We start from the raw sequence: 26,285 nt of genomic DNA, 5'->3' as shown, positions 1-26,285 counted from the left end.
TCGCGGAAGTATCGCCTTGCACCCTTCCAAAAATGGTCTCATCTCCTGGGGGATGAAGACCTACCCGACAAAATCCTTGACGGATATAGGCTCATGCGTAAGCTTACAATATCTGAGACCTGGTGTGAGACCCAATTTAAGATCATCCACAGAGCATACTTCCCTTTCCGTTTTAACAAAGAAGACCCGTCTCAAGCCCTGTGCCCATGGTGCTCTCTGCCGCGACCCACACTGCTACACAGGCTCTGGGAGTGTCCTGTTGTTACCAACTATTGGAATGATGTGGTTGCCTACATCAACAAAATCAGTCATACCAACCTACACAGAGACTGCCTACTATGCCTATTCAGCATTACGCCTTCAGCTTCCTCCTCATCTTTACTGGACTTTCCCAACATACCACACTGGGCTCATATCTGTCTTCTTGTAGCCCGCAGGACAATCATGTCCCACTGGATCACGACAGCACCACCTAGCCTACCTGCGGTTCTAAAAGCTCTGACATCATTATTTTACTTGGAAAGATTGGATCTCATCACGTCAAACCTCCGATTTACCCCACGATTTTTCAAACGCTGGAGAAGGTTTCTAGAAGCCACATTTCCTCAACGGACTATCCAAGACATAATGCATCCATTTCGTTACACAGAGTGGTACCTGACGAGAGATATTTCTAACTCACTTGGAAAACTTAAACTACCTCCAGTGTCTGACCCTTCTTCATTCAAACCACCTTAAACTGTTTAAGCCATTTACATTCGCCTACAGCTCCTTAGCATCCACCAATTTCATATACTCAGCCATGGGACTTCCTCACCTGAACAAATTGTTTTAACCAAACCATGTTGTAGGTTATTTAGTTAGACATGTTTAAAAGTCGCCTCCATTCCCTAAAGGTACAAAAATTTACGTTAGACTAGATTTGGCAATTTTCTGCCTAACGTTAGCGATGGGCCGGCAAAACTGAATTACATTCTCCCTTCCCCTTTCATTCCCCTTTCCCTCTCCCCCGTCTTCCCTATAACTGTCTTTAGGTATAACATCCAATATGTATCAAGAACTGCTGTATATCTTCGCCTTATAATTGCATTGTAAAATGTTTTTTTATGGAAATACTTTGAAAAAATCAATAAATATTTTTCAAAAAAAAAAAAAAAGGAGGGACGTTTATTCCTTCTTTTGACAGGTAAAAGGGTACTTTTCCTACTTGAAATCTTTTGCATGCATTTATCCAAATCATTCCCAAACAGCCGTTCCCCATGAAAGGGAAACCCAGCCAGGAGCTCTTTGCATGGAGCTTCGGCAGACCAATTTTTCAACCATAGTTTGTATCGTATGCATATGCACTAGCAAGAGCGTAAGACGAGATGTTTGATGAATAGAATCCTTATATGCATCAATTGCAAAACATAATGCCCTTGGTAGCTCAGCCAAGTCCCGGGCCTGCTGGCCAGGGATCTTTTTGAGAACCTGTTTAAACTGGTCTTTTAGGGATTGACAAATGCCTATTGCAGTAACTGCAGGTTGAGTTACTGCACCTGCCAAGGTAAAGGGGATTTCAGTAAAGATTCCAATCTCTTATCTGTTGGATCTCTAAACATTTGAGCATTATCTACTGGACAAGTTAAACTTTCATTCACACAGGATATAGCAGCGTCAACTGCCCGTATACTCCATCTTTTGGTGAATTTTTCCTCCATAGGATAAAGTGCTGAAAACATTTTAGGAGGGAGATAATGCTTATCTGGGGGATCCCATTCAGCATATAAAAGTTGTTCCGGTAATGGATGCATGGGAAAAGCATGCAGAGCCTGAGGGAGTTTTAAAGACCCCATAGAAGAGACGGACCTTTCCGCCGACTCAATTAGGGGCAGCTTGAATGCAGAGTGGACCATTTCCGTAAGGGATTGCACCAGCAATTTCTCAGAATGTGAGGCTGAAAAGGGATCTTCTACACTAGTTTCCTCAGAAGAGGAATCACTAGTCTGTCCCTCTTCCTGATCCCCTGAGGGTGACTCATCCTTCTCTGCCCACTGCTCCCCTGTTAGAGGGCCCAGGGCGGGGAGAGGGATCTATTGCGTTTTCTCCAACTTTGGGTATTTGAAACGATTAATCACTTCAGCCCCGGAAGTATTTACCCCCTTCCTGACCAGAGCACTTTTTACAAATTGGCACTGCGTCGATTTAACTAATTGCGCGGTCATGCAATGCTGTACCCAAACGAAATTTGCGTCCTTTTCTTCCCACAAATAGAGCTTTCTTTTGATGTTATTTGATCACCTCTGCGGTTTTTATTTTTTGCGCTATAAACGGAAACAGACCGAAAATTTTGAAAAAAAAAAAAAAGACATTTTCTACTTTTTGTTATAAAAAAAAAAAATCCAATAAACTCAATTTTAGTTATACATTTAGGCCAAAATGTATTCGGCCACATGTCTTTGGTAAAAAAAAAAGTCAATAAGCGTATATTTATTGGTTTGCACAAAAGTTATAGCGTCTACAAACTAGGGTACATTTTCTGTAATTTACACAGCTTTTAGTTTATGACTGCCCATGTCATTTCTTGAGGTGCTAAAATGGCAGGGCAGTACAACACCCCCCCCCCCCCCCCCCAATGACCCCATTTTGGAAAGTAGACACCCCAAGGAAATTGCTAAGAGGCATGTTGAGCCCATTGAATATCAATTTTTTTGTCCCAAGTGATTGAATAATGACAAAAAAAAAAAAATTACAAAAAGTTGTCACTAAATGATATATTGCTCACACAGGCCATGGGCATATGTGGAATTGCACCCCAAAATACATTTAGCTGCTTCTCTTGAGTATGGGGATACCACATGTGTGGGATTTTTTGGGAGCCTAACCGCGTACGGGGCCCCGAAAACCAATCACCGCCTTCAGGATTTCTAAGGGTGTAAATTTTTGATTTCACTCTTCACTGCCTATCACAGTTTCGGAGGCCATGGAATGCCCAGGTGGCACAAACCCCCCCAAATGACCCCATTTTGGAAAGTAGACACCCCAAGCTATTTGCTGAGAGGCACGGTGAGTATTTTGCAGCTCTCATTTGTTTTTGAAAATGAAGGACCAGAAAAAAAATTTTTTTTTCTTTTTTCAATTTTCAAAACTTTGTGACAAAAAGGTCTGCAAAATACTCACCATACCTCTCAGCAAATAGCTAAGGGGGTCTACTTTTCAAAATAGGGTAATTTGGGCCACCTGGGTATTCCATGGCCTCCGAAACTGATAGGCAGTGAAGAGCGAAATCAAAAATTTACGCCCTTAGAAAGCCTGAAGGCGGTGCTTGGTTTTCGGGGTCCCGTGCGCGGCTAGGCTCCCAAAAAGTCTCACACACGTGGTATCCCTGTACTCAGGAGAAGCAACAGAATGTATTTTGGAGTGTCATTTCACATATTCCCATGGCATGTTTGAGCAATATATCAGTTAGTGACAACTTTGTGCAAAAAAAAAAAAATTCCAGCAACTTGTGTCACAATATAAAATATTCCATGGACTCGACATGCCTCTCAGCAAATAGCTTGGGGTGTCTACTTTCCAAAATGGGGTCATTTGGGGGGGTTTTGAACTGTCCTGGCATTTTATGCACAACATTTAGAAGCTTATGTCACACATTACCCACTCTTCTAACCACTTGAAGACAAAGCCCTGACACTTTTTGTTTACATGAAAAAATTATTTTTTCTTGCAAGAAAATGACTTTGAACCCCCAAACATTATATATTTTTTTAAAGCAAATGCCCTACAAATTAAGATGGTGGGGGTTTCATTTTTTTTTTCCCACACAGTATTTGCGCAACGATTTTTCAAACACATTTTTTGGGGGAAAAAACACACTTTTTTAAATTTGAATGCACTAAAACACACTATATTGCCCAAATGTTTGATGAAATAAAAAAGATGATCTTAGGCTGAGTACATGGATACCAAACATGACATGCTTTAAAATTGCGCACAAATCACTTTAGATTTACAGAGGTGGTCTACTGCTAAAATTACTACCCTCGATCTAACCTTTGTGGTGATACCTCACATGCATGGTGCAATTGTTTACATTTGACGCCAGACCGACGCTTGCGTTCGCCTTAGCGCGAGAGCAGGGGGGGACAGGGGTGCTTTTTTTTTTCCCCCCTTTATTATTTTTTTGCTTTTTTATCTTATTTTTAAACTGTTACTTTCATTTTTTATTTTTTTTTTTAATCATTTTTATCATTTTTTTAATCCTTATTTTTTTTGTTATCTCAGGGAATGTAAATATCCCCTATGATAGCAATAGGTAGTGACAGGTACTCTTTTTTGAAAAAATTGGGGTCTATTAGACCCTAGATCTCTCCTCTGCCCTCAAAGCATCTGACCACACCAAGATCGGTGTGATAAAATGCTTTCCCAATTTCCCAATGGCGCTGTTTACATCCTGGGAAATCTAAGTCATAAAATGCTCATAGCTTCCGGTTTCTTAGGCCATAGAGATGTTTGGAGCCACTCTGGTCTCTGATCAGCTCTATGGTCAGCTGGCTGAATCACCAGCTGCATTCTCAGGTTCCCTGTTGAGACAGGAGAGCCAGAGAAAAACACGGAAGACGGTGGGGGAGTTCCCTCCCACTGCTTGTAAAAGCAGTCTAGAGGCCAATTAGCCGCTAGGATTGCTTTTACATGAAAGCCAACCGCTGGCTGAAAAGAATGATACCAAGATGATACCTAAACCTGCAGGCATCATTCTGGTATAACCACTCAAAGTCGTGAATTGCGTACCTGAAGACAAAAAAATGGTTAACAATAAAACACCGTAAACGGTAAAGTATAAAAAATTGCATACCTGAAAAGCAAACGTGATAAAACATAACAATAAAACACGAGAATAAAACATGCAGAACAGAATACAGTAAAAAAGAGCAGAACAATAGAGAGAGAATAGAGAGAGAATAGAGAGAGAGAGAACAATGAAACGACAACTATTTTTTTAAATTTTATATATTTTTTTGTGTGTGTTTTTTTTTTTTTTTTTTTACACTTTTTTTTGTAACTGTAACTTTTATAACTGTAACCGCTTCCAGGTTCGGGTCTCTCAAAATGCGATGGCATCTTGGGAGACCCTGTGAAAGTGTGTCTAGTCTGTGCAATGCTGTACCCTACGCTAATACTCAACTAGTGTATGGTAGCGTTCAAAACATTCACCAATGCAAAGACCAGGATTATCAGGACAGGAGGGACAATAATAGTGGGTGTCACGCCTATATCCGCGCTTGCTGCAGACACAACATCTTTTTTGGGGGGGTTTGTTGGGTAGGGGTACTCCGGAGGACATAAAAAAAATGCCTCTCAGGCAGCCGACTGCATTTGGTTGGGGATGTGAATGGGTTCCCAATTAGGATTGGCGAATGCAGCAGGAAGGGCATTATGGGCACGACGGGCCTGTGTTTGTCTTCTTCTTGGTGGCAGCGGGACACTACTTGTGCTTGCCACCTCACCAGCTTGAACTGCACTTATGGGACTCGCCACGTCACCAAGCGTTACTGCAGTGCTGGTTTGACTACGACCGGGGTGTACTAGGCCACTGGTGCTTGCCAGTTCACCAAAACGCTACCAAAAAAAGCCTGTTAGCAATCGCAGGGATCAGGCCTGACTCTGCGAACCCTGCAGTTATGCGTTTAGTGTTTTGTAAGTGACAGTGATCGATCGATACTGCATTTGGGTGGGCTGGGCAAAATGCAGGTGCTAGCAGGTATCTGAGCTGATCCCACCAACACTGCGTTTTTTGGAACACTAAACTGCTGGGGACGCTAGTATAGATCTGATCGGATCAGATATTGATCCGTTCAGATACTATACCACTAAGGGAGGTGTACGGTGCGTGCGTGGGTGTTAGCGGTACTGGCGCTAACCTGATGCTGCCTGGGGCGACGCATATCACCGCCGGGCGATCAGGGGGCTAAACCTTTATTCGGTAATAAACGGCGGGTGCCCTGACACTATAAAAAATAAATGAACTAACCAGCGTCACCCGTAACACTTATACGGTCATCACTGGTTACCTAGGGGGCAATCAAGGGGTTAAAACCTTTATTAGGTAGTATATGGGGGTCCCTGATGCTATAAAATGCTGACGGCGAACCTAAATATTTACCTCCCTAACTAGCGTCACCAGTGACACTAATACAGCGATCAGAAAAACGATCGCTTAGTGACACTAGCGATGGGGGGTGATCAAGGGGTTAAAACTTTATTAGGGGGGTATCCTAGACCTAAAGGGGGCTAATACTAACTGCCCTACCACACTGTCACAAACTGACACCAATGCAGTAATCAGAAAAAAAAAAAAAACTGCTTGGTGTCAGTGTGACGGGGGGGGGCATGGGTCGGGGGTGTATTGTATGCCTGGCATGTTCTACTCTGTGTGTGTGTTGGTGCACTCACTCGGATGTCTTCTCTCTCGGCGCCGGAACGGAAAATACAGAGCCGAGGAGAGATGACATCATTTCCTCTGCTGCCGTTTAGCATGATCGGCTGGGAGCGATCGCGAGGGGGGGGCCACAAATGGATGGTCTCCCCCCCTCACCTCTCATTGCTCCCAGACAGAAGCCGACCGCCTCGGGCACCGGGGGGGGGGTCCGACCCCCCTCCGCTCGCGGAAGGCAGATCACGTACAGGTACGCGATTCTGCCTGCCCGTGCCATTCTGCCGCAGTATATCTGCGTGAGGCGGTCGGCAAGTGGTTAAAGCCTCCAACCTTCCTTCTAAGCCCACCAGGGCTGAGGCTAAAATGTCCTCAGTTACATAGACAGGGGCTGAAATGTTGGAAACAGTTGCAACACCTAATGGTCCCAATGGCTCACCCTGACCAGCCACTTCAGGTCCCTCCGGGGAAGATGGCATTGCATGTACCAAAAGTAACAAAATGCACCACCTGCTGAGCATAGTCCAGCGAATATTCTGCTAATAACGCTCAGCCTGGTGCTGAGTAAATGTGTCCTGGGAATGCCTGTATACACCAAACCTTTACGGCTCCTGTGTCCCTCCAGCCAGCTGCACTGAATGTTTAGATGCTGATATGTAAGCTCAGCAGCCCTGCGCCTGCACTGTGTGTTTCAGGTGGAGGCTGGACGGCGCCACGATAAGCCACGTCCCATCCCTCTTCTGACACACCCACCTCTTCTTTAGAGATTTGTGTTTCCCGCGGATGCCGTTTGGACCTGCCGAATGGCAGATCCAGAGTGGGGAAGGAAGAGAGAAGGAAAGCAAAACGGGGAGCCGCCACAACCCCTGTGGGGGTTTGGGGCCCAGGACATCTGCCATAGCCTCTATCAACCCTGCTCCCGGGGGAAAGATAATGCTGTGTGCAGAAGCAATCTCCAGGAATCCCCCTCCTGCATAGTCTGCTGGTGGCTGAGGCAAGCACACCGCTCTCATCTGACAGAGCGAGATCTGAGGAACATGTAAAAAAGGTATGTGTTCTTTACACCATCTCATGGTAGAAATTAGGCATGACACTTTACTCAAAAGAAGAAAACCATAAGTACATTTAAAGTAACTTAGGATTCTTCACTTACCTTTTCCCCGCCGCAGGATTCTGCTGGTAACCAAGCAGACCCTGACTTCACCTATCACGGCGGGCAATGTTTTTAAAAACCTTCAGGGACCGGGCCCCCTTTATTGGGGATCCACTCCCTTGGACCCATATAGCACCCTGCCAGAAAACCTTATGGTATTAGAAGAATAACCAAAGTACTGGGTCCCAGGGTCCACCCCTCCAAGGAGAGGCATTACAGGCAAAACCTCATTCTTCCACGAGGCCCGGTTACCATCCACTTTGGCCTCAGTGGCATTTTGGATGGATCCGGTCTGCAAAGGCTGTTTGATCCAGCAAGGATCCTTCCAGTGGAGCTCTTCATAGCACATCTTCAACCGTGACAACACCTTAGACACTGGCGAAAAAAACTGAGGTACTCCTGGTGTGGGAGGGGTTATATAGGGAGGCAATTTCCTGTTTTGGGTGTACCAGTGTCCATCACATGAAGGTGGCCTATAACCCATGTAGTTATTACTATGGCTCTGTGTCCCGTGATGTACGATAAAGAAACAATAATTTTATGCTGGAAGTGCCGCCACCCTTTTCTTCATCATTTAACAATTCCACTTCCCTCTTGTCTTCTAAGTCCTCTAACAGTTCACATGAACCCTCACTTCATCCCAGCCATGTCAGAGTCCTGGAGAACATTTAGCCACACAAGCACATCTTTACTTTTTCAGTGGGGCAAGTTTCCAAGCTAGGAGAGACTGTTTCCAATATCGCAGTTGCATACTATCAATATCATATAACTCAACTATCAACCCATCTCCCCACGCCAAGGTCCTAGGTGTAATCCTGGACTCTGAACTAACCTTTCGACCCCACATTCTATCACTATCCAAAACTTGCCGCCTCAATCTCTGCAACATCTCCAAGATACGCCCCTTCCTAACCAATGTCACCACAAAGCTTCTAATCCACTCCCTGGTCATCTCCCGCCTTGACTACTGCAACTCCCTCCTCATTGATTTACCTATAAATAGGCTATCCCCACTTCAGTCCGTCATGAACGCTGCTGCCAGGCTCATCCACCTCACAAACCGCTCAGCATCTGCTACACCACTCTGCCAATCCCTCCACTGGCTGCCACTCAGTCACCGAATTAAATTCAAGATACTAATTATAACTTACAAGGGGGGCGTGGCCAGCACGGCATGTGAGCAGACGCTTAGACACAGAGCTCCCACAGTTACCCTGAATCGATCCGGTTTCCGGCGCTAATTCCTGCCTAAAAGCTACTTACCAGCCCTGGGAAAGTCCCCGCTACAATCCGCACTTGTTTTGGTCCGTGCAGAGGGTATGATGACCCGAGGACAGAAGGGAGAAGGCTCGAGGATGGATCAGCAAAATGGCGCCGCTCCGCCATCAGCACAGAAGCGTGGTGCTGACAAAACGAAAGAGGCACAGAACAAACAGCAGAAAAGCCTGAAGGATGTGTTGCCTTATAAGTTTGTGTGAAATCTCCATTAATAACTGTAAAATATGGTAATGATGAATATATTTCAAAAAGGGTTTCATTTAAGTTTTTGCTAAGAGCAAAGGCCCAAGGCTTGTATATGCAAACAAGGGAGAGCCAATTCCATTGTTCTACACCTACTCCTTTGAAAGAGTGCCATGCTGGGATATGCAATGGACCTAACTTCCTGGGGAAATACAATTGACACACTTGGCCAACATAGTCACAAGGATTTGCATGAAAGGGGGCCGACTTATGGAGTAAGCCCTCCAATCATGATCCAAGCTAGGCCAACCAATGAGACATCAGCTTGGTTTGATATACTCAGAGGCAAGGGGGAGCTAGGGTCTCTCTCTCTCTGATGACCAGCAAGCTGAAAGGAGCTTTGGTAAGGATGGGTAATTATGGGAAAGGAATGCCCTTTTACTTGTAACTAAATATGTGTGTAGATTACTGTATTGAGGAATATACCCTGTATTCCTTAATGTAAATACTTTATTTCAACCTAATATTTTCTTCCTTGGTGTAAGGCGATAGACAGATGATTGTGTATTAGCTAGACTTCCAACTGCTTCCTAATAAATGTTATTATATTTTAAGCTTTCACTCTTCGTCAAAAAGAACTCTTATTTAACCCACCTCATATCTATGAGATATGAAAAATCTTAAATATAGATTTTTCAGGGTAACAGATGGCTCCGCTGATCACCCCAAGGACATGAGGTACTATACCCAGAAACTTAATGATAAATCCGGCATGCTGGCAGCTCAGTCTCACTGTGACTTTGATATGCACAATGATCCTGATGTGGAGGAGGGGGAGAGAACACAGGGGGCAGGCGCCATTATAACACAGGAAGACATTAACAGCGGTGTGGCTGAGGAGCCTGATGATTGTGAGGAGGAGGGGGGTGAACAGCCCACACTCGCAGCCATACTGAGAGCGGTGAACAAATGCACAGCCTCTGTCAATAACCTGCAGGCACGATTTGGGGGCTTGAAAGAGGAGGTTAATCTCCTTAGACAAGACATCCAGAAGATCCGAGAACGGACCACTGCAGCTGAAAGCAGAATAAGTGAAATAGAAGACAAGCTTCCCCATATGATCAGAGAATCCCAAGCTACCACACGGTTAGCAAGAGCCACTGACACACGTGCTGAGGATTTTGAAAACCGCCTCAGACGCAATAACGTGCGCATCGTGGGATTTCCTGAGAAAGCAGAGGGCCGTGATCCCACGCAGTTTATAGAACAATGGATGACGGAAGTGTTTGGCAAGGATGCCTTTACCCATCTATATGCTGTGGAACAGGCGCACAGAGTACCCACCAGACCCCTCCCCCCAGAGCATCCTCCTCGTCCGATCCTGGCTCGTCTTCTAAACTACCGGGACAGAGAGATCATTTTGCGGCTAGCCAGAGAGAAAAGGAATGTCCAATGCAATGGTACCCGAATTTCCTTCTACCCCGATTTCTCCGCTGCGGTTCAGAAAAATCGTGCACGATTCACCGAAATTAAAAAACGCTTACAAAAGCTACAAGCCTCCTATGCAATGTTGTATCCAGCAAAACTTAGAATTACTCTAAGGGGTCAAACACACTTCTTTGAACACCCGGCTGAGGCTTCTGACTGGCTGGATGCCAACGAAAACGAATTTAGACAAGAGCGGAGACCAGGAATGGAACTTGATTGACGCCATTACTACCAGTACAGGTCTTTTTCATATTTTTTCCCCCGGATGGGGGTAGTACCGGAAACATACACTGATTTCTTCATCAAGTAATGCGAGCTCGGATGCAAGTTAAACCCTGATGAAGTACATGTCAGTACCCATCAGGTACTTTATGCAGGAGATCCAGGATCCCCCGGCTGGCCTGTGGGACCAGTTGTCCCATGAAGGCCTGTCATTTACTTTGACATGTTGGAATCCTGGATTACAAAGCAGGTGGGCCCTTCTGTGTGGTGAGCTGTTACAGATGCGTGACCCAGCTCAGAAGAGGCCCCCATGTTTGTTTGACGTACCGTTGTGCGTCTTTGGTTTTTCCTCTTCTATACAGATTTACTCCGGAACTGTAAAGATAAGTTATAATGCGGGTGAAGACACGGCTTTCTTTCTCTCCCTCAAGATACTTACTTATCTACCATCCCCATTCAGATGTCACACAGCAGCCCATCTATCTCTTTCCTGTGAACATGGGAGGAGCAAGCAGTGGGTTATCTATGCCAGCCATCTTTTGTTCATTCCAAGATGACAACAGTAACTGTGCTTTCATGGAACGTCAGAGGGTTACATGACCCCCTGAAGAGGACAATGGTATCATCGTTACTTCGGAAACATCTCCCGGCTATCTGCGCCTTGCAGGAAACCCACCTCACCAAGGACTCATTGTCTTGTGTCGGTTTTCGATGGGTGGGTAAGGCATACCATTCCACCCATACCTCATACTCTCGTGGTGTGAGTGTATTGGTACATAGCTCCATAGAATATGAGGAGCTAGGCTCCGAAATTGATCAAGAAGGGAGATATGTATTCCTTTTGTGTAGGTTATCTACTCTTAAATGCATATTAGCCTTTGTGTATGTGCCTCCTCCGTATAACAACCAAGTGGTGAGAGCCCTGCTAGCATACCAAGTTAAATATCCTGAGGTTCCACTATATGTCCTCGGAGACTTTAATAATTACACTGATCCATTGCTAGATAAGCACCTACCAGTAGTGGGTGGGCGGGGTGTGGGCCGTACAGCACTCAGTAAGTTTATGGAGGAAGTGGGATGGAAGGACCCTTGGAGGGCAGGGAATCCGGAAGTGCGTCGGTTCTCCTGTTTCTCCAAGGGCCACTCTTCTCTATCAAGGATAGACCTTTGCTTATGCTCGGGGGTAGCTGATCGCTACATCTCGAAAGTGACATATGCTATTAGAAGTATATCTGATCATTCGCCACTGATTGTGACCCTAGAGGTGTGTTCTCCTTCCACGACGGCTAAGGCTCCGTGGAAGATGAATGCATTTTGGCTGAATCTCTTCCCTTCACATGAGCAAATAGAACTCCATATTGCAGAATACTGGCGGATTCATGCCAATGAAGCTCCATCTGCTTTGTCCTGGGAGGCCTTTAAGGCAGTCCTACGAAACATTTTTATCGCTGCAATCCAAGCAGTTAAAAGGAAAACACATGCTCAGAGGGAGGGAATAGAACATATGGCAGAGGAATTAGAGGGAGATTTATTACTAATCCAACCCAAACTAACAAAGATGCATGGCTTTCAGCGCAAGAGGCGCTATATAAGGTCACATCATCCTACAGCGGAGAGAAAGATTTTTTCAAAAAACAGCACACTACGAGGAGGGAGAACACACTGGTCGCCTGTTAGCAACTATTGCCTACTCCCATCAGACCTCTCCATCGATTGGAGCATTACGCTCTCATCGGGGAGGACTAACCAATAGCCCAGACCAGATCCTGGCAGAATTGGTGAGATTTTACTCCTCTCTATACCAATCTAAACAAACATACTCACAGGACTCACTCATTGAATACTTAGATGAAATCCAGCTGCCCAGTTTATCTGCGGCATCTCGGACTGAGCTGGATGACCCTATAACTATTGACGAACTATAGGTGGCGACCAGCTTGTTCCCCAACTCTAAAGCTCCGGGAGACGATGGGCTCCCCATTAAAATTTATAAACAATATGGGGAATGTATACTTCCACACCTGCTGAAGGTGTTTAATGCAGCAAAACAAAGTGGTGACCTACCCCAGTCGATGACCAGAGCAAGCATAGTCCTGATATTAAAACCCAACAAAGACCCACTTAATCCGGGATCGTATCAACCGATCTCGCTTTTACAAACTGATGTGAAGATTCTCGCCAAGGTGCTGGCGTTACGTCTGAACAAAGTCATATCCACCATAATACATTTAGACCAATCCGGCTTTATGCCCCAAAAATCGACTGCAATAAATTTGCGCAGACTTTTTCTCAATATTCAATCCCAGTCAGACAATAGGGGTGATAGAGCCCTGCTTTCCTTGGAGGCCCATAAGGCGTTTGATAGCGTCGAATGGGACTACCTATGGGCAGTGATGAGGAAATTTGGGATTGGGGATAACTACATTAAATGTCAATTTATACAGAGGTACGAGACAGGGCTGCCCCCTGTCTCCCCTCTTATTTGATTTGGCCATAGAACCTTTAGCTTCTATGATACGTAGTAACACCTTAATACAGGGGTTTCGATATGGAGATGTTCAGGAGAAAGTTATCATGTATGCTGACGACACCATGCTCCTTCTTGGAGATACGTCAGCATCACTGTCAGAGGCAATGAGGGTCATTGGCCGATTCGGGCAGTACTGGGGTCTAGTTATTAATTGGACCAAGTCCTCCCTGCTATCGTTAGATCGTGAGCCATCCTCCTCTCAAAACAGTATGCTGGACATCCCGATATCGACGTCTCTTAAGTACTTAGGCATACAAGTCACTCCCCGTGTGTTAGATTATGTTAACTTAAACCTAACCCCTCTTATTACTCGTTGTCGCGATCGGGTCAAAATATGGAGCAAGTTGAAACTATCACAAGTAGGAAGGATCAATCTAATAAAAATGATCCTTATGCCCCAACTCTTATATGTACTCCACAACTCCCCAATGGTCATTACCCTAAAAAAGTTCAGAATCATTAACTCACTCTTCCGATCATTTATATGGCTATCAAAACCACCCAGAATTAAACTTGAGCAATTCCAGCGTCTCAAAGACGACGGTGGCCTAGCGCTGCCTAATCCTTGGGTATACTACTTAGCCGCCCAGCTAAAACACATTGCTAGAGTTCTGAGGCCTAAACAGGAAATAGAACTAAATCTGCGGGACTCCTCAGCCCAACTACTCCACTTCACAGTCAAGTGTGGGGCCCTAGACGGGCTGGAGGCGCTGCAATATAATAAATCCAACAAACTTTTCACAACTTACGCTCTTATGCAAGATTTGGAATAAGGCAAGGATGTTACTAAATATAGCCCAATTTGGGAAAATAATCACTACATGGAAATAGCAAAAATACCATATGGAGTAAAATGGAAGCAATACGGGCTATCACACATGGTACATATAATCCAAGATGGCAAGCTGAGATCCTTTTCGGAGCTCAGGGAGGCCTTCCAGTTAGTGCTCTCCATGAACTTCTATTACCAACAACTTAAACATGCGATAGATGCCCAGGGAGATCCAGATATTTGGACTCTAGAACTCACACCCATCTTTAACTTCCTGCTCGAAATAAATAAATATAAAGGGTTCATATCGGACTGCTACGCTTCTGGGTCTGGTTCTGGGGGATTCACCATTGAAAGCTATGGCCAAATGGGAGCAGGATGTTGGCGCATTTGAGGAGGAACAGTGGGACGAGGCTCTGCAGGCGGTCCTGCTGTGCTCATTGAATGCTGCTCAAAAACTGTCCCAGCTGTATATACTCTCCAGGGTACATTATACACCGGCTAGACTTGTCCGTATGGGGGTTGGTACAGATCCCACATGTACAAGATGTCGTAGAGACCACGGAGATCTTATTCATCTCCTCTGGAGATGCCCCAAACTTCATTTATATTGGAAAACTGTACTGGATACTATTAATATGGTCTTCCAAATACAGATACCATTAGACCCCAAACCATGCCTGTTAGGGATAATAGATGACCTATTGACAGGAGATATCCTTAAGCAAGCCATCAACAGAACTTTGTTTCAGGCACGTATGCTAATTCTTAGACATTGGAAATCTGAAGACCCTCCTACAAAGCAGGAGTGGATCATACAAATGGGGAACACTATCCGCTTGGAAAAAATTATCTTTCAACACAGGGGAACATCAAAAAAATTTGAGAAACTTTGGGCGCAGTGGCTGGAGGTCCCTGGACTTGCGCCAGTAGACCTAGTGATTGACCGTTTATTTTAGAGAGTCTGATAATTGTACTGTTGTAAACAAATAAGAATAAGAGATTGTATTGTGATTTACTGAAGATATAGATGCGCAATTGGAGGATTAATGGGAGGGATTAAACACTATAATATGCTTTACTGGAAACGTATGGGGGAGAGATGATACAATATTTACTGTCTTCATGCCTGATTGTACTGCTATTTTGTATAGTGACATGAGTGTTCCGGAACTGTATGTAATAATTTTTGCTGAAATAAAAACCTTTTTGTTTGAGAAAAAAAAAAAACTATAAAAAACTTACAAAGCCATCCACAACCTGGTCCCCAGCTACATCTCTAACCTAGTCACAAAATACCAACCTAATCATTCTCTTCGCTCCTCCGAAGACCTCCTGCTCTCAAACTCCCTTGTCACCTCATCCCATGCTCGCCTTCAGGACTTCTCCAGAGCCTCCCCTATCCTCTGGAATGCTCTACCCCAATCCGTCCGATTTTCTCCTACTTTATCCACTTTCAGACGATCCCTGAAAACTCACCTCTTCAGAAAAGCCTATCTGGCCCCCACCTAACAACTGTACATTTATCTTCTCAATCAGCACATCACCCACAGTTATTACCTCTTGTATCTCTTGACCTTCCCTCTTGGATTGTAAGCTCTAAGGAGCAGGGCCCTCTGATTCCTACTGTATCAAAGTGTATTGTATTTGTACTGTCTACCCTCAAGTTGTAAAGCGCTACGTAAACTTTGGCGATATATAAACACTGTATAATAATAATAATGATAATACCTTTCCTTTTCAGATAGATATGCAGCTTAGACATTTCTAGATACCCTACACCATTTCAAGTGTCTGTGCACTAAAAATTTCGCTCAAAGACATCTGATTTCAATACTCTACTCATATTTGTTTAAATCTATTTATTTCAGGTACTTATATAGCGCCGTCAATTTACATATACATTGTAAATTCACATCTTCTGAGTGTAATGTTTCTTGGATTCCAAAAGGTGACACTGGTTTCTGACCTGTCACATTCACCTTCTCCTTAAAGCGGAGTTCCACCCAAAAGTGGAACTTCCGCTTTAAGAACTCCTGACCCCTGATATGCCACATTTGGCATGTCATTTTTGGTACCTAGTTTTGACAGGTACCTGGCTCCCACTTCCGCTCCTGCATCTCGAGTGGAAGTTTCTCTCCCCCTCCCTCCCTCCCTGCAATCTTCTGGGACACATCACAGGTCCCAGAAGATTGCCGGCCATTCAGAACGCACGTGCGCAGTAGGCTGTGAAGTCGAAAGCTGTCACAGCCGGGTGCTCACACTAGTGATGCCAGCGCGGGGGGGGGGGGGGAACCCAGGCTTTGGGCGGCTGCATCGCTGGAACATGAGATAGGTGAGTGTCTATTAAAGGTCAGCAGCTCCACTTTTTGTAGCTGCTGACTTTTAAAGCGGAAGTAAACCCATCCGTAAAACAGTTTCATTTCTGGCACGTGCCAGAAATGTAACGCTCCTGTTGATTGTGCTCTCAACCAAACTGTCAAATCATCCAATTGCTGGTGTCATAACTGATCACATGTGCAGCATCATGGCAGTTGTAGAATAAACAGAGGCAAAGATGGCAGCTTCCTTAGCTGAACACGATAGGGGGGGTTTACTTACACTTTAACAGACACAGAAACGGTTGGAACTCTGCTTTAAAGGGCAACAGAAAGCTTTAACCCACAGTCACCTTATAAATTAAGGCAAAGGATGGTCCAAACAAGCGTTGGCCTTCAAAGTGCAGCTTCTCGATATGCTTCTTGTAGAGAAGTTCTGCCAACCAACACCTGAGCCATAGGATCCTTCTCATGTGGATAGACATGGCGTCCACCCATGAAAGATGCTGTAAAGAATCATTTCTATAGAAGCATCCACCAAGAAACTAAATGCTTTCAAAGTCTTCCAGGAGCTGCCAAATGGCAGGATCTTCTGGGTCATTCTATGAAAGGGTACAAATACTTTGTCCAGATTTCAAGGGCTTGGCAAACTCCCACCGAAACCACTGCATGCTGCAGAGCCACTTCTACCAGAATACCTTAAAGGGGACCTCTAACCTCTTATTTGTGGCATCTTTAAATACCATGACTTCATTCACAGGGACCGTGAATGTTTTACACAGGGACTGTTCTGTGCTGATGGCACTGCTGCACATGCTCCGATGTCGAAGGGAGTAAGAAAAAAAGTGTCTCGTCTGCTGCATTGAGTTTCCTTGGCCGACCACTGTCTACCAGTGGCGGTCTGTCCATAGGGGGTGCCGGGGCACCCGATGCACGCAGGGACTCCGCCGACGGGGGGCACCCGATGCACGCAGGGACTCCGCCGACGGGGGGCACCCGATGCACGCAGGGACTCCGCCGACGGGGGGCACCCGATGCACGCAGGGACTCCGCCGACGGGGGGCACCCGATGCACGCAGGGACTCCGCCGACGGGGGGCACCCGATGCACGCAGGGACTCCGCCGACGGGGGGCACCCGATGCACGCAGGGACTCCGCCGACGGGGGGCACCCGATGCACGCAGGGACTCCGCCGACGGGGGGCACCCGATGCACGCAGGGACTCCGCCGACGGGGGGCACCCGATGCACGCAGGGACTCTGCTGACGGAGGGCACCCGATGTAAGGAGGGACTCCGCTGACGGGGGCACCTGATGGCAGGCAACATGCTCAGGGCTCCCACTGATTCTGCAATGTGGTGAGTTGAATGATTTCATTATATATTCCAATGTAATAATAGAAATAATGCGCTTCAATCATCCTGACACCATAACAATCATGGTGCTGGGATGATTGAAGTGCTAGCACCAGGTGTTTGGAGTATCTTTATCTGCCGATTGTTAAACTTTCTACAATACACATATTTCTCCCCCTCCATCTCTCATTCATCTCAGATGTTAACCACACCCCCTTAGAGCCACCCCCACTATTTGGCTGAAACCACCCCCATTTTCACTAAGTGGGAGGGGTCAAAAAGGAAGGGTGGGGTCTGGCGGCCCCCCATTCTAAAACTTCACCAGCTGCCACTGCTGTCGACCTCAACATTGCCCGATCAATAGTGTCCTTAATGTGGAGAAATACAGATACTTATCCATCATGCCATACCATCAGGGAGGTGTGTCATTGGCCCCAAATTTATTCTGCAGTAGGACATCAACCCCAAAACATACAGCCATTGTCATTAAAAACTATCTGCAGAGTAAAGAACAAGGAGTCCTGGAAATGATGGTTGGGGCCCCCCACAGAGCCCTGATCGCAACATCAAGTCTGTCTGGGATTACATAAAGAGACAGAAGGATTTGAATCAGCCTACATCCACAGAAGATCTGTGGTTAGCTCTCTAAGATGTTTGGAACCACCTACCTGCCAAGTTCCTTCAAAAACTGCACTGTGTACCTAGAATTAATGCTGGTTTGAAGCCAAAGCGTAGTCACAATATTGATTTGATTTAGATTTTTCTTCTGTTTGCTCACTTTACATTTTGTACGTATAAACAATTAAAATATACATTTTTAAAAGAATTCTTACTTTACATTTTTTCACACTTCATCCATTCATTAGCAAGGATACTAGCTAAAAACTTAACTGAGCTGGAAGAGATTATGCTTAGAAATGGATTCCTGCTTTTTTTTGGCAAAAGAACATTCACCTGAATAGTCAAGCATTTAAACCGATTAGGGCCCTTTCACACTGGGGCGGGGGTAAAGAGCCGCTATTGTAAGCGGCGCTTTACCGTCAGTATGCGGCCGCTAGCGGGGGGTGGTTTTACCCCCCTGCTAGCGGCCGAGAAAGGGTTAAAACCACCGCAAAGCACCTCTGCAGAGGCGCTTTGCCGGCGGTATAGCCACGCTGTCCCATTGATTTCAATGGGCAGGAGCGGTGAAGGAGCGTTATACACTCCGCTCCTTCACCGCTCTGAAGATGCTGCTAGCAGGACTTTTTTTCCCGTCCTGCTAGCGCATCGCTCCAGTGTGAAAGCCCTCGGGGCTTTCACACTGGAGACAAAGCAGGGGCACTTTCAGGTCGGTTTGCAGGCACTATTATTAGCGCAATAGCGCCTGCAAACCGCTCCAGTGTGAAAGGACCCTTACTGAAAGTGCTACATTCACTCGAGCAGTGTACCATTAAAAAAAAAAAAAAAAAAAAAAGACAACCTGTAAATATTTTACATAACCTACCTTAACATGGAGTTCAGGGTGAGAGTTCATGTAATCAAACAGTTTTTGATAGTTCTGGTATTGCTGATCCCACTCTGAACTATCACTGTAGCGAAAATCATCACCCAATGGGACCAAAAGTACATTTGTGCGGAATAGCTTTGACTTTTTTCTGTACTGATCTAAAATCATCCATGCTCTGCAATGAGATTCAGGGAGAAAAATAAAAAAGGTAGGATTTAGGAAATGGTTTACCTGGTGAAATAAAAAAAGGACACCTTTACAGTTAAAAGCAAATGGGTACAGTGTAGACATTTGGCAGTGCACCACAGATCTTCAAGTTAAGTCCAGATGGTTTTCTACTGAAGTATAATCACATCACAAACAAGAGAATGCAACATTTCAGAGCCTCGAAGGACCCATTCCTCAGGCATGTTACACATACCTGACTCCAAAATTTTGGACCCTTGTTTGAGATGTGATCATACTTTAATGAAAAAAAACATTTGGACTTATCTTGAATATCCAGGAACGTGAGTGGTGGGAATGTGGATGGTTTTCTTCATGGGTAGGTACGGTTTTCATACAGAGTAGCATTTAAGAACACTGCAAAAAACCTCTGTAAAATATGTGGGACACAAACAATTATAACTTCTAGCAAATAACCAGAGCTGGAAATATGTACCCGATTAGGACTTCACTTTGGGAGTGGGACTCGTCAGATACACATCGATCATACATAACATAATGACCACCCATCCAAGTCCTCCTTTTGCTGTCAAAACACACCTGACCTATGGATGCACAAACGTCACTAGACCTCTGAAGGTATGCTGTGGTATCTGGTACCAAGCTGTCAGTATCAGATCCTTTTATTTCTGTACAGTGCAAGGTGGGACCTCCATTGATTGGATTTGTTTTTCCAGCACATCCCACAGATGCGCGATTGAATTGTGACATGGAGAATTTGTAGGCCAAGTCAACACTTCAAACTCCTTGTTGTGTTCCTCAAACCATTCTTGAACAATTTTGCAGCATGGCAGGGCACATTATCTTGCTGAAAGAGGCCACTTCCATCAGGGAATACAGTTTCCATGAAGGAGTACTTGGTTAGCAACAATGTTTAGGTAGGTAGTACATGTAAAAGTAGCACCCACATGAATGACAGAACCAAAAGTTTCCCAGCAGCACATTTCCCAAGGCATCATACTGCCTTGCCCAGTTGCCTTCTTCCCATACTGCATCCCGGTGCCATTTTTTCCCCAGGTAGGTGATGCGCACACACACACCCAGCCATCCACATGATGTAAGTGGCTCATCAGACCAGGCCACCTTCTCCAATTGCTCCATGGTCAAGTTCTGATGTTCACTGTAGGTGCTTTTGGCTGTCGACACGGGTCAACGTGCGTACCCTGACCAGTCTGCAGCTACACAATAAATTGTGATTCATATATTTTCTGCTTTCAACACATCAGCTTCAGGAACAATATAACACATACACACACTATAATATATATATATATATATATATATATATATATATATATATATATATATATACACACATATATACATATACACACACATACACACAGTGCCTTGCAAAAGTATTCACCCCCCCCCCCCCCCCTTGGCTTTTTACCTATTTTGTTACATTACAGCCTTTATTTTTTTTTTTATCTGAATTATATGTGATGGATCAGAACACAATAGTCTAAGTCGAAGGAAAATATAAATGTAAAACTATTTTTCAGAAATAAAAAACTGATAATTGGCATGTGCATATGTATTCACCCACTTTGTTATGAAGCTCATAAAAAGCTCTGGTGCAATTACCTTCAGAAGTCACATAATTAGTGAAATGATGTCCACCTGTGTGCAATATAAGTGTCACATGATCTGTCATTACATATACACACCTGTTTGAAAGGCCCCAGAGGTGGCAACACCTAAGCAAGAGGCACCACTAACCAAACACTGCCATGAAGACCAAGGAACTCTCCAAACAAGCAAGGGACAAAGTCAGGGTTAGGTTATAAAAAAATATCCAAATCTTTGATGATCCCTAGGAGCACCATCAAATCTATAATAACCAAATGGAAAGAACATGGCACAACAGCAAACCTGCCAAGTGACGGCCGTACACCAAAACACACGGACTGGGCAAGGAGGGTATTAGAGAGGCAGCACAGAGACCTAACGTAACCCCGGAGGAGCTGCAGAGTTCCACAGCAGAGACTGGAGTATCTGTACAGAGGACGACAATAAGCCGTATGCTCCTTAGAGTTGGGCTTTATGGCAGAGTGGCCAGAAGAAAGCCATTACTTTCAGCAAAAAACAAAATGGCAGGTTTTGAGTTTGTGAAAAGGCATGTGAGAGACTCCCAAAATGTATGGAGGAAGGTGCTCTGGTCTGACAAGACTAAAATCAAACTTTTTGGCCATCAAAGAAAACGCTATTTCTGGCGCAAACCCAACACATCACCCAAAGAACACAATCCCCACAGTGAAACATGGTGGTGGCAGCATCATGTCATGTTGTGGAGATGTTTTTCAGCAGTCAGGACTGAGAAATTGGTCAGGGTTGAGGGAAAGTTGGATGGTGAGAAATACAGGGATATTCTTGAGCAAAACCTGTACCACTCTGTGTGTGATTTGAGGCTAGGACGGAGGTTTACCTTCCAGCAGGGAAATGACCCCAAACACACTGCTAAAGCAACACTTAAGTGGTTTAAGGGGAAACATGTAAATGTGTTGGAATAGCCTAGTCAAAGCCCAGACCTCAATCCAACAGAAAATCTGTGGTCAGGCTTAAAGATTGCTGTTCACAAGCGCAAACCATCCAACTTAAAGGAGCTGGAGCAGTTTTGCAAGAAGGAATGGGCAAAAATCCCAGTGGTAAGATGTGGCAAGCTCATAGAGGACTTATCCAAAGCGACTTGGAGCTGTGATAGCCACAGAAAAGTGGCTCTACAAAGTATTGACTTTAGGGGGGGGGGGGGGTTGTTTGCTTCACAATTAAAAAAAATAATCTTCAAAATTGTGGGCATGTTCTGTAAATTAAATTATGCAAATCCTCAAACAATCCATGTTGATTCCAGGTTGTGAGGCAACAAAACATGAAAAATGCCAAGAGGGTGAATACTTTTGCAAGTCTCTCTATCTACCTCTCTCTCTATCCACACATACATATACATGCACACACACACACACACACATATATACATACATACATACACACAAACACACAGTATCTCACAAAAATGAGTACACCCCTCACATTTTTGTAAATATTTTATTATATCTTTTCATGTGACAACACTGAAAAAATTACACTTTGCTACAATATAAAGTAGTGAACGTACAGCTTGTATAACAGTGTAAATTTGCTGTCCCCTTAAAATAACGCAACACACAGCCATTATTGTCTAAACCACTGGCAACAAAAGTGAGTAAATGTCCAAATTGGGCGCAATTAGCCATTTTCCCTCCCCGCTGCCATGTGACTTGTTAGTTTTACAAGGTCTCAGGTGTGAATGGGGAGCAGTTGTGTTAAATGTGGTGTTATCGCTCTCACTCTCTCATAGTGGTCACTGAAAGTTCAACATGGCATCTCACGGCAAAGAACTCAGAGGATCTGAAAAAAGAATTGTTGCTCTACATAAAGATGGCCTAGGGCCTAGGCTATAAGAAGATTGCCAAGACCCTGAAACTGAGCTGCAGCATGGTGGCCAAGACCATATGGCGGTTTAACAGGACAGGTTCCATTCAGAACAGCCCTTGCCATGGTCGACCAAAGCAGTTGAGTACACGTGCTCAGCATCATATCCAGAGGTTGTCTTTGGGAAATAGACGCATGAGTGTTGCCAGCATTGCTGCAGAGGTTGAAGGGGTGGGGAGTCAGCCTGTCAGTGCTCAGACCATACGCCGAACACTGCATCAAAATTGGTCTGCATGGCTGTCATCCCAGAAGGAAGCCTCTTCTAAAGATGATGCACAAGACAGCCTGCAAACAGTTTGCTGAAGACAAGCAGACTAAGGATATGGATTACTGGAACGATGTCCTGTGGTCTGATGAGACCAAGATAAACTTATTTGGTTCAGATGGTGTCAAACGTGTGTGGTGGCAACCAGGTGCTGAGTACAAAGACAAGCGTGTCTTGCCTACAATCAAGCATGGTAGTGGGAGTCTCATGGTCTGGGGCTGCATGAGTGCTGCCGGCACTGGGGAGCTACAATTCAGTGCAAAAAACATCATGAATGCCAACATGTACTGTGACATACTGAAGCAGAACATGATCCCCTCCCTTTGGAGATTGGGCTGAAGGTCAGTATGCCAACATAACGACCCCAAACACACCTCCAAGATGACCACTGCCTTGCTAAAGAAGCTGAGGGTAAAGATAATGGACTGGCCAAGCAGGTCTCCAGACCAAAACCCTATTGAGCATCTGTGGGGCATCTTCAAACTAAAAGTGGAGGAGCACAAGGTCTCTAACATCCACCAGCTCTGTGATGTCATCATGGAGGAATTGAAGAGGACTCCAGTGGCAACCTGTGAAGCTCTGGTGAACTCCATGCCCAAGAGGGTTGAGGCAGTACCGGAAAATAATGGTGGCCACACAAAATTATGACACTTTGGGCCCAATTTGGGCATTTTCACTTAGGAGTGGAGTGTACTCACTTTTGTTGCCAGCGATTTAGACATTAATGGCTGTGTGTTGAGTTATTCTGAGAGGATAGCAAATTTACACTGTTAACCGCTTTCTGACCTCCTCACGCAGATATACTGCAGCAGAAGGGCACGTACAGGCAGAATCACGTACCTGTATGTTGCCCTTTAAGAGTTAGGCTTGCGGGCGCGCCCGCCAGAAGCTTCGTGAGCATGATCGCAGGTCCCGCGGACACTATGTCCGCGGGGATACCCGCGATCGTCTCACGGAGAGGAAGAACGGGGAAATGCTAATGTAAACAAGCATTTCCTCGTTCTGCCTAGTGACACTGTTACTGATCACCGCTCCCTGTAATCAGGAGTGCTGATCAGTTTGTGTCACACACTGCCCCTCCCCCCACCGTTATAATCATTCTAACAGCGCCACCTAGTGGTTAACCCCACTGCCAGTCACATTTACACAGTAATCAATGCATTTTTAATTGCACTGATAGCTGTATAGATGTGAATGGTCCCAAAATCACGCCAAAAGTGTCCAATCTGTCCGCCATAATGTCGCAGTCATGATACAAACGCTGATCGCCGCCATTACTAATAAAAAAAAAATATTAATAAAAATGCCATAAAACTATTCCCTATTTTGTAAACGCTATAACTTTTGCGCAAACCAATCAAACGCTTATTGTGAATTTTTTTTTACCAAAAATATGTAGAAGCTACTAGCCAGGCCTCAAGGGTTACCGCCACCAGTTGCCCCACCCGTCCCCTACCATGCCCCACTCCTAATCTAGCTCCTAAACACGCCCTCATAAATTCTCATGAAATGACACTTAAATATTTTATGCAGAATTAAGTTATAAGTCTTTAAATAGACTATCCCCCCTTCAGTCCATCATGAATGCTGCTGCCAGACTCATCCACCTTACAAACCGCTCAGTGTCTGCTACCCCTTTCTGCCAATCCCTCCATTGGCTGCTACTCGCCCAACGAATTAAATTCAAAATACTAACAATAAGTTACAAAGCCATCCACAACTCTGCCCCCAGCTACATCACTAGCCTAGTCTCAAAATACCAACCTAATCGCCCTCTCCGTTCCTCCCAAGACCTCCTGCTCTCTAGCTCCCTCATCAACTCCTCCCATATCCACCTCCAGGACTTCTCCTGAGCCTTGCCCATCCTCTGGAATTCCCTACACCAATCTGTCAGACTGTCTCCAAATTTATCCACTTTTAGGTGATCCCTGAAAACTTTCCTCTTCAGAGAAGCCTATCCTGCCTCCATCTAACAACTACACTATTTTCTCCATTAGCTCATCCCCCACAGCTAATACCCCTTTTGTATAACTTGACCCTCCTAGATTGTAAGCTCTAACGAGCAGGGCCCTCTGATTCCTCCTGTATTGAATTGTATTGTACTTGTACTGTCTGCCCTAATGTTGTAAAGCGCTGCGTAAACTGTTGGCGCTATATAAATCCTGTATAATAATAATAATATAAAAATAAATATTAACAACAACTTTATCCGTGTCCGCCAGTGCAGCCCTGTGTCCGCCAGTGCAGCCCTGTGTCCGCCAGTGCAGCTACAGTCAGGTCCATAAATATTGGGACATCGACAAGTCTAATCTTTTTGGCTCTATACACCACCACAATGGATTTGAAATGAAACGAACAAGATGTGCTTTAACTGCAGATTTTCAGCTTAAATTTGAGGATATTTACATCCAAATCAGGTGAACGGTGTAGGAATTACAACAGTTTGTATATGTGCCTCCCACTTTTTAAGGAACCAAAAGTAATGGGACAATTGGCTGCTCAAATGTTCCATGGCCAGGTGTGTGTTATTCCCTCATTATCCCATTTACAAGGAGCAGATAAAAGGACCAGAGTTCATTTCAAGTGTGCTATTTGCATTTGGAATCTGTTGCTGTCAACTCTCAATATGAGATCCAAAGAGCTGTCACTATCAGTAAAGCAAGCCATCATTAGGCTGAAAAAACAAAACAAACCCATCAGAGAGATAGCAAAAACATTAGGTGTGGCCAAATCAACTGTTTGGAACATCCTTAAAAACAAAGAACGCACCGGTGAGCTCAGCAACACCAAAAGACCCGGAACACCACGGAAAATTACTGTGGTGGATGACCGAGGAATTCTTTTCCTGGCAAAGAAAACACCCTTCACAACAGTTGGCCAGATCAAGAACACTCTCCAGGAGTGAGGTGTCTGTGTGTCAAAGTTAACAATCAAGAGAAGACTTCACCAGAGTGAATACAGAGGGTTCACCACAAGATGTAAACCATTGATGAGCCTCAAAAACAGGAAGGCCAGATTAGAGTTTGCCAAACATCTAAAAAAGCCTTCACAGTTCTGGAACAAAATCCTATGGACAGATGAGACCAAGATCAACTTGTACCAGAGTGATGGGAAGAGAAGAGTAGAAG

At 44.9% G+C, this 26,285-nt stretch overlaps 1 protein-coding gene across 2 annotated transcripts in view; it reads right to left on the bottom strand.

The window, feature by feature from the left end:
- Positions 1-26,285, bottom strand: part of MAN2A1 (mannosidase alpha class 2A member 1) — a 314,922-nt gene that overhangs the window by 141,200 nt on the left and 147,437 nt on the right. For both annotated transcript variants that reach the window (XM_073624602.1, XM_073624603.1), the window contains exon 8: positions 19,194-19,371. In XM_073624602.1, coding sequence (XP_073480703.1) covers positions 19,194-19,371 — 178 coding nt within the window. The remainder of the gene's footprint in view (positions 1-19,193; positions 19,372-26,285) is intronic.

This window comes from Aquarana catesbeiana, linkage group LG01 (genome assembly GCF_042186555.1).
Source record: "Aquarana catesbeiana isolate 2022-GZ linkage group LG01, ASM4218655v1, whole genome shotgun sequence".
In the NCBI taxonomy this organism is placed as follows: domain Eukaryota; kingdom Metazoa; phylum Chordata; class Amphibia; order Anura; family Ranidae; genus Aquarana; species Aquarana catesbeiana.
This window is presented reverse-complemented; position numbering and strand designations above follow the sequence as displayed.